This window comes from Parasteatoda tepidariorum, chromosome 9, assembly GCF_043381705.1.
Source record: "Parasteatoda tepidariorum isolate YZ-2023 chromosome 9, CAS_Ptep_4.0, whole genome shotgun sequence".
Classification (NCBI taxonomy): Eukaryota; Metazoa; Arthropoda; class Arachnida; order Araneae; family Theridiidae; genus Parasteatoda; species Parasteatoda tepidariorum.
Genome location: NC_092212.1, coordinates 53,521,599 through 53,531,472, shown reverse-complemented (window position 1 = coordinate 53,531,472; position 9,874 = coordinate 53,521,599). Strand labels below are relative to the sequence as shown.

General features: G+C 27.8%; 1 protein-coding gene across 2 annotated transcripts in view; it reads left to right on the top strand.

Annotated features, from left to right (window-relative positions):
• Positions 1–419: 419 nt before the first annotated feature.
• LOC107452953 (macoilin-1) overlaps positions 420–9,874 on the top strand; it is a 63,056-nt gene continuing 53,601 nt past the window's right edge. Inside the window, exon 1 of one of the 2 annotated variants that reach the window (XM_043049647.2) lies at positions 420–892. In XM_043049647.2, coding sequence (XP_042905581.1) covers positions 813–892 — 80 coding nt within the window. In that variant the 5' untranslated portion in view covers positions 420–812. The remainder of the gene's footprint in view (positions 893–9,874) is intronic. The other variant, XM_071185300.1, reaches the window with a different exon arrangement.

The following is a 9,874-nucleotide window of genomic DNA, read 5'->3' as shown; positions in this document are numbered from 1 at the left end:
AAAGGATTGAAATTTTTAAGCAAAGTCCTTTGTTTAAAGAAAACCTTTTAAAATCCGCTCAAAATTAAACCTTAACCTTGACTACCACCAAAACAAAACAATTCGTTCCTTCATGAACACTTGTTTTCTCCAAACACGGTTTCTTAAATATTGTTTTTACAAACTGTAATGGAGAACTATTTTCTTAATTTTAAACAATACAGGAGAAACAAAAACTTGTAATAATAATAATAATATCTTTTATGTTTAGGGAAATCTCTTATGGTTATATTCTATAGAGGATAGATAAAACATTTTCTTTACAGCCAACTTATTTTTTATTGTTTATTTAAAAACATACTAAAGTATTAAATATGAATAAAAATGATAGTTTTTGTTCCACTTTGTAGGTGAGGTGATGGTGTGCTTTCTTATCCACCAATCACAATCTAGTATATTCCTGTTCAAAATGCGCTTGTTTTTTATCAGCATATTTCGATTAATATCAAAATAATTTATTCTAATGAAAATCCAACGTTCTAAAAAAAATTCTTGAGCAAATATGTAAATTTCAAAGCAAGAAATTTCGTTTAATTTTTTTTTTCTTCACTGTTTTTTTAAAAAAAAAATAATCCGAGAAACGGTTCGACTTTTACTCGAAGACTAGTTTCTGACGGATGGGAGCGCATGCGCATATGACGCGAGGTATATGCCCTGAACGAAAACAAACAGTACGCCAAGAATACGGGATTATATTGAATGGAGTTTTAATTTATTGTGAATGTTACCGGTGGTTTAACACAACGATTGGAATATAGGAGTCATCTGGGAATATGAAGCGGCGAAATGCCGATTGTGGAAAAATTAGAAGGCCAGTGAAAAGAACTAAAATTGCAGAGGGCTTGTATGGAAGGTAAGCATCATCTTGTAGGCCTAGCCGTCTATATGACAAATTTTAAAGCATTTCTTTGGCGCGTTTTCATGTCAATATGGATTACATTGTTCTAGATACTATTTAAATCTTTTAAAGTGTTTCTATTTTTTAAATTTTCACTGCAAGCCTTATATAGAGGTGTATACTTTGTATGACACTTATTAACCTGATCAAATTTAAATGTCCTGTCACTTCGGCAAACGGCCACATGTTGAGCTGTCATTATTTGCACTGCAACAAAATGCTTTTATTTGTTAAAAACCGAGATTAAACGATAGTTAATGTAATAAACACACATGCCAATTATATTTTATATTGTGATTGTCAAAGTTTCATCAAATTGCATTACTTATTCAATGCTGTAGAATTTTGAACTTTTATAAAATTTTATTTTAGGTTTTTAAACTTAGTTAAGTTTTTCTCCTTCAAAAATTGTTTTATTCGGTAATAAAATTTTTAAAATTATTATTACGATTTTTAAAAAATAGCTTTAATTATGGTGTAGAGTTGAATTTATTGAGCAGTGTATACCTATTAGTTGTATAAAAAAAAATGTTTGTCACTTTCATATATTTGTTTTTCTTGCACTCTAACAGTAAGTTTGGAATTATATATCGAATAAAATGAAAATGCTATCTTTTAATAAATTTTTATTTAGAAGATTACTGCTTTATTTGCCATGTATTTTAAACAAAGATTAGCACATGATGACAAAGTTGCAGTATAAATGATTGTTATGGAATCAATATTTAGGATATTAATTTATGTGATAGTCAAAATATTCTTGTTTAAAATTTAAAAAAAATTTTGAGGATTAAAAATTATTTTTTACATTTATACTTAAATGTTTGCATTGCATTAATAAATATTAATAAAAAACAATATTGTTTTTTATTTTTTAAATATTTTACAGAATTGACCAATTTTCACTCACTTTTTCTTTACCTTGCATTCCAAAATTGTTATGCCAATTGCTATTGTTAGAGTGTTAGTTAAGTAATAGTCTAAATTTTATTATTTAAGTTTGCTTAACTTAGTTTGTGACAAGGTTTGTGTTATTTTAACNGAAAGCGAAATTATTGCCTTTTTAGAATAATAATGCCCTTTTTTTAAACTTTTGCACCCTGCCCTTTTTTCTGCCTAGAATGAGCTCTGCTTAAGCAACCAATTTTAGAGCTACATTATCATAAATTTTGACATGTTTTGTGCAATTTGTAAACCTATTAATGAGTGATGCATAAATGAAAACGAGTGAAGTATTTTTCGGTAATTGAAAAGGTTCAATCAGTTGCTTAAATTTAAATGTTTGGGATGAAGGCTTTTGCTATTTATGTTAACAATCAATACAGTCTTAAAAATTTATTGAATAATCTTATTTGTTACGAAAAGTGCTTTAAAAGTGTAGATTGATTATAGACTGCCTAAGTGTAGATTATTTGTTATTTTTTCATTGAATTGAAAATTAAAAAAAGAAAATGCTGGATGGAACATTATGAAACATATAGGTGCCATATAAATGGACAATAGTTGACAATAAATATAGGTGAATTTATTGCAAACCGAGTTGGCAAGTCTTTTTTGACAGAATAGATTAATCCACGGTTTAAACCGTCCTGTCCAAAACTGTTTTAAACTGCCCAAAACCTTTTTATTCAAATTATGTCACTATTTTAAAAAATAATTGAAAAATAAAAGGCTGATTTTTTTTTTTTTGAGCTAGAAATAAACTGAAGACAAGTTTTTGTTTTATCAAAAAGTTGTTTATTATTTTTAATATTGTATTATTTATCCTTATTCAAAAACATAATTTATTAGTATTAAAAGCATATTTATTCATATTTAAAGGCATTCACTGTTGTTGTTCGATAAATTGTGGAGCTTCAAAAGTTATAAATATTTTCCTTTAATAAATGAAAGCAAATGAAATAAAAAGTATCAAATATTTATTAATATATGTGATATGTACAATGGTTATATATATATATAATTTTTACTTTTTACCAATGTTCAAGGTTTTGGACAGTTTAAGACAGTAAAATTCTTGTTCTGTCCTGTCCAAAACCCCAATCCTGATTGAAAAAGAATAAGTTCAGTTGTTTGGATTTTGTGATAAAATTTCTTTGCCTTTATCCTTTCTATTCATTGATTATATACATCTGTCATCATCTATTGGTTCTTAAAATTTTCATTCTAGTGTGTGCCAGTATTTATACTTATTCAAAGAATTAGTTGGAAATGAAAGCAATTGAATTAGGCAAAAATTCATAAATGAAATTTTAGAGAAGAAAGTGAAATTTTAGATTTTTTCCAAGTTTTATTTTCTAATCATTTGTTACTTATCTTTATTATTATTTTTCTAGAGTTTTATTTTATGTGTAATTTTTTAAAATTTTCTAATTTGTAATTTTTTTAAATTTAAAATGTATTTTTTTTTTTTTTTTAAAAATTTAGTTTAAAAAGTAATTTAAACTCTAAAAAAAAGTAACATGAATTAAAAAAATCATTGAATAGAATTTTTTTTAAAAAAAAAGCCAGTTTAAATTATGAGGAACATTAAACAATTGTGAATGTATTTTTTTTTTTATTGACAAATGTTTAGAAATATATCGTTTTTTGAGCATTTTGAATATGTCTCTGGATTTGTGTAATGGGCTATGTAAGGTGTTTATCTTCTTTAGTTAAATATAAGTAGGGTAATACTGGGAGAATCGGGAAAACCTGGATAATACAGGGGGGGGGGGGAAATCACCCAAAATAACAAGGAGAATACTGGGAATTTTGAATTTTTCTTTACAAATTGGCAGGGAATTTTGTTTCTTATTTTTATCTTTTAAAAAAATGGTGATAACTCAAAGTGCAATCTATGGGATATTTCAACTATGCTCAACTATTTAATTTACTATGGCATCATTTTCCAGCAATTAAAAATAGTATTGTTAGCCCAATATAGCTCACACAAGAGCACAGTAATTGTGTTTCCTCTCAATATATTGTGTATTTAATGTGTACAGGGAAAACACAGGGAATTTTTTTTCTCCAGATTTGAGTGGCTACCCTGTTATAGTCTATTGATTTGGAGAATAGAATTCTATATCTAATACCATGCAACAAAACTTGATAATTGCAATTGTTCTGTAGATATCATCAAAAATAAACAAATCTAATTAATTAAATTATAACCTATGTTGCAAAAAGTTTATTAATTTTACTATACAAATTTAAAATTTTGCATAAAATTATTCAACTTCCATCTAAATATGCAGTGGTATTGCAAGAGGCGACATCTGTGCTTAAGCGGAGCTAGTCTTATTGTTCAATTATTCTAAATCATAATCATTCTAAGTGTAACAAAACTGCAATAGTTATATACTGAGCCGTGATGGCTCAGAGGATATAGCGTTCGCCTTCTAATGAGGTGAACCGGGTTCGAATTCCAGTGATGGCTGGTAAATACGAATCCGCATTGGGCTTGCACCGACCACAGTGAAATATCCCCAGTGGTTGACATGGGTTAGAGTCCCTTTGCCGTCAGGCTAACCGTGGGAGGTTCCTCTCCATATAACGCTACTGCGGGTTAGTTCCATCTAAAAGTTCTCCACGAAGGCAAATTTGTTCCAGAAGTTCATTTTCTGTATTGGATTCAAAATTACAAGGCTGCAGAGTTGAATATTAGTCGTAAACATAAAAAATTGGGTCGGCTGTTCAACGAAGGTTATAAATTTTTTTAAAAAAAATAACGTCAGGCACTGAACTTTTTCCTTCTTCGCCATAGAAGATGCCGAAATTGTTACTCATTTAGCGTTACCCAGTGGGCACCTGTGGACCAAAGTCACGGAGGCGAGCAACGTTACCCACGCCATACTGCCACAAACCCGTTCATAGGGTGGGCCACATTCACTCATTCGCACAACAAAAGACAACACAGAGAGAGAAGCATCCATGCCCAGAGCGGGATTCAAACCCGCGACCATTGGCTCCGCAGTCAGACAGGCTAGCCACTCGGCCACCTGGCCGGCTGGTTATAAAATAAAATAGTTATATACTGTTAAATTATCAGCCAAATTGAATGGAAATTTTTTAAATTATATGTTATGTTAAAATTATCATGTTATTATTTTACAAAACATTGTTAAATGTTTATAAAATTTTATTTAATTTATATTTTAAATACAAAATCTAGTTTTTAAAATGGTCCTAAAAACTTTTAAATTAGCTTGTCACAGTATTTAAATGGGAAGTGGAAATTTGACCTGATTCTTGGGTGATGTAAACCTTGGCTACCATAGTTAAGGAAACTTCGTTAAGTTTTTAATTTAGTTAAGTTTTCAATTATGTATGGTAAAATTTGAGCATGATAAATTGTCATTGTAACTTGGACGTAAATTGTTCTGTAGAAAAATAGGTTTAAATAGTCTTGCAAAGACATTGGTTGTTCTGTCTATATATATATTTTTTGCTTTAGGGTATCTGACCTTGTTTTTTTTTTAGTGATTTATTTCGTGTTACGACACAAAAAATTCAATTATGAGTTCAGATTTGACTTTGGCAAAGACTTTTTTTAATTTGGTTAATACTTTTGTTATTTGGCTATTTTATTGAGTAATAATTTGAAATCCTTAGTGCGGGACCTGTTACTTATATTAGTACATATAATTGCTATCTTTATTTTTTAATAAATCTTGAACTACATTTATTTTAAAGGTTTTAGTTTAAGAGAATTTTCTTAAATAATGTCAAAAAATATAAATTTTTTGACATCTTAAGTTATAGTGCTTATATATTTTAAATTTATTATTTTAGCATTTTTCAAAGTTTATGAAGATCAGTGGTTATGTTGGTTTGCATTATAAAAATGTTTGTTCAAAGAAAATTGTTCTTGTGAAAGGAAAAATTAAAAATAGGTTTAAAAAGATTTATTCCTATTTTACAAATGACTATTTTCAATGTTAACATTCATCCACTTTTCTCTCCAATCCTATTTACAAACCCAGGAATTTATAAGAAACGCTTTTCAGAATTTTAAATAATTGAATATTTTTTGCCTTTTCTTTTTAGTTTCTAAAAAAGACTTGATTATGAAACTTGACTGTGAAAGTCTAAAATTAGTGAATTCCACAACTTCTGAAGAATATAAACATTCTCATTCTCTCTTTTTTTTTTCGATCAAAAAGCTTATTTAGTTTTATCTTGAAACTATGAAAAATTTCTTTTGTTAAATTATACAAATAAAACAAAATTTCACCTTTAATAATAAAGAAGTTTTTCATGTAATATTAATCATCTGTAGTTATAAGTTATAGTTTAATTAGCATAACTTAATATTGTGTGTGATATAAGATCTTTTTTTCCAGTGATAAATTAAGAAATCGTTGATGTATTTATTGATAATGCTCTTTTATTACCAAACAATATCTTCCTGATAAAGCGCGAGTAAAAGGTTTAAGTAGTATTTTCTTTTTTAAACATTTGATTGCTTAACGCGAATAATACGAAATTGTGCAATTTTCTACTTAAATATTTATATATTTGAGCTTTTGAAGTTCTTGTGAATTTGTAATCTGACTTCTACAGTTTATAACTAGATATTATTTTAAGTAAGCATCGATTTAAATTTATCTTTAATTTTAGGCGATGTAGCTTTTGCCACGTGTTAACATTATTTAACTATTTAAAAGTTTGGCAAAAATTTAGTATCTCCGTAACAATTACTAATCGAATGACAATTTGGTCACACTTTCAAGACGTGTGGCTAAATTGTTGTTTTGAAGCAAAATTATTTTCACTGAAAAGTAATAAGTGGAAACAATTTCTCTTTAAAATAACGAATGTGGAGCTTACAATTGATTGGTAAAATCATTTAACTAATTTTTTTAAGCAAAAAATTTTCTAGGTTCCTTTCTTAATTAAAACTGATTTTTTCTTGTTTTCTTTCTTATAAGAGTTATCTAGTTTTTTTTCTTCTTCCCATTAAATCAGGGCTTAATTTGCTCCCGAAAAAATCCGGATTTCCAGTCTTCTCGCTAACAGTGATCCGGAAGTTTCCGGAGATCGAAGGTCCAGACGTTTCAAAAAAATCATTGACCGCAGAAGTTTCCGGAAATCAAATTTTCAAAGGTGGAACTTAAAAACACAGTTTATTTTATTTGTTTGTAAGGGAGAGCCAGAGATATACTTTATAAGCTTATATTCATGATTAATATTCATTTTTTATCGGTAAATAGTTATAATCATAAACTCAAGAAAGAAAGACATATTTGTAAATTTTAATTACTTCTCCAGGCCATCATAGGTATGTGTAAAATTTTAAAAATATTTTAAGTAAACTAAGGAGAAAAAGGAAAAAAACCTTGTTTAAATTTTTTCTTCTAATTTTTCAATTTAAATTTTTTTTTCTAAGTCAAAAAATTTTCCGGTATTTTGACTTGGGCTCACAATAACCCCTGTTAAATAAAATCTGTAATCGTTCATCTGTTTACCGCTCTATTTCATTTATTTTTCCTTTTAACCACAACATCAAATATTGAATATTTTGTTTAATAGCCGCTCACAAATGAAAAAAAAAGAAGAAACTGAAATCGCTGCCCGGCTCTGTGCTATAACAACTTGTAAGTTTGTGTATGTAACAACTTGAAGTTGGTGCAATGTTCAGTGTAAAATGTAATGTTGTAAAATGTTCAGTGTAATGTTGTGCTAGACATTCACGAATTCATTGGCATCGTTTATTTAGCATAGAGAAACTTAGAGTATAGGAAAACTGAAATGATTTGTTATTCGAAATAAATGAATTATCAAATTTTGTACTCTACAAAGTTTTACTTTAGAATTACTCTGTTGCCCAACAAATTTCTTGATTCATTCTTATTTTATTCCAAACATAAGTGCGGAATATTGAAAATTATAAAACGATTTGGAATGCTTGTTGTACCGAAAATCGTTTGCTTTAAAAAAAAATCTACACTTTACAAAATACTGCAGCAGTATTATTTAAGTAAAATTTGATAACTTAGTTTAATAACTTGAATCCTGTATTTCATGTTTTAATCTTAGGTAGAAAAATACTTAATTACTGAAATGATAATGAAAGATAATTATAGATCTAATTTTATCATTATATATCTTTCAAGACTTGAAATATGTTTCCTATATTAAAATTGAAAATTAGCGAAAGATTTGGAAATTTTCCCCTAATAAATTGCTTTTCTAAAAATAAAATACATTAATTAAAAAACGAAGCTAATCAAGACGATTTTCGCTAGTGAGTGTAGCGATACTAATTAATCAGTTCAAAATTTTAGATTATTTTAACAATGCTGATCATGCCGAGTCATCTTATAAGTTAATGTTAGGGAATAAAACACTTAAGTGTTTGAATGACAAGGGATGATAATTATAAATCTTATTTTATCGTGGTTGATCTTCTAGGCTTGAAATATATTTTATTCTATAAAACCAATCTAAATTTGTTTCTTTTTACTGTAGATGTCAAATGAAAGATAATCTTACTGCTCAGTTTGAATTGCATTAATCTCCGAAGAACGACTCAATAATTCTTGTTGTCGAGCCATTTCTTATAAGAAATCCGCTTTTTGTTAATCCTGAATCATGTTAAGAGCGTATGTTTTCTGAGTGAAGTGTGACGTGGCGATTGGTGCGGGTGGCTTGTCATGGATTAATTGTGTCGTCTTAAGTAAAAGAGGACGAGTGCTTAAAAATAAACTACATTCCCTGAAAGAAGAAAATAGTGAAAATATAAGTCGCAGCGGAGCATGCAAAAAGAGTTTTTTTTATTTATTTATTCTAAGGAATGTCCAAATATCCTCACTATGCTCCATTTCCAAATTGTCTATTCTAAAGATTTATTTCCTTCAAAATTCAGAAAGGATATGCTATTATTAATAGCTAGGAGATATTTTTTACGAATCGGTTCTGTTGCGTTCAACTTTCTTATATGAGTGCCTCTGAAGTCAATGCATTTAAATTAAATTTTTCAAATGTTTTCTGAGTTTCCTAGATTTTAATGGAATAAATTTCGTTTTAATATTATAAGACTTATTGCTTCATTTCATCTAGGAATTTATAATGAAAATATAGTAATGGAGCGTTAACTAAGAGCATCATTAGAAGAACTTTATTTTCATTTTGAAAATTTAATTATTTTTAAATTTTTTTATTTTTGTTATCTGAACTTAGTTGCATTGGCTTCTAAACGACGTAGCTATGTTAAAAGAAAGAAAAATGTTTGGACTCCCCTTATTTTTTTATTATTTTCCATTTGATTTTATTAATTTAAGTTTGAAGAAATACTATTTTTAAGTTTTCTTTATTAGAAATATCTAGGGTTCTTATGGTATTTTTAAATATTTAATCGAATCATTTAAACAGAGTGACGTTGATTATAATATTGTAATCAATGGTGTTTTATTTATTAAAAAGCTTTTTTTTTAAAAAAAAAAATTCATTTTACTCGAATTGGCTCCGTTAACTGTTCGCAAATCTCCGAAATTGCTTACACAATTCTTTCCAAAACGCTACTTTATCTGTGCTGGATTTCATTTGAATATTTGTTTTCTGAATTTAAATGCATTGGCTTCTAAATGACTTATATTTTTAACGAAAAATTGTCGGACTCTTTTTCTTCAGGATTCCCACGGTCTGGAAATTTTTTAAAGTAATTGCAAAAGTGATATATATCTACATGTTTTAAGCTATCAATAAGTATTTAATTTATGGGAGATATTTATTACACCCATATATATTAAAGTACAAACTAATTTCGTAATTCGCAAGTGAAAGATAAAATTAAGCATTTTTCAGTACAGTAGAAAAATCTAAGCTGCAACTAATTTATTTTTTCTCTGTCCTTTCAAATTTATTTTCATGAATTTGCATTTCTCCTAGATAAATTATTTTATTTCTAACATTTCTTTGTTAAAAATGCTTAGCATTTATAGAATATCCAAT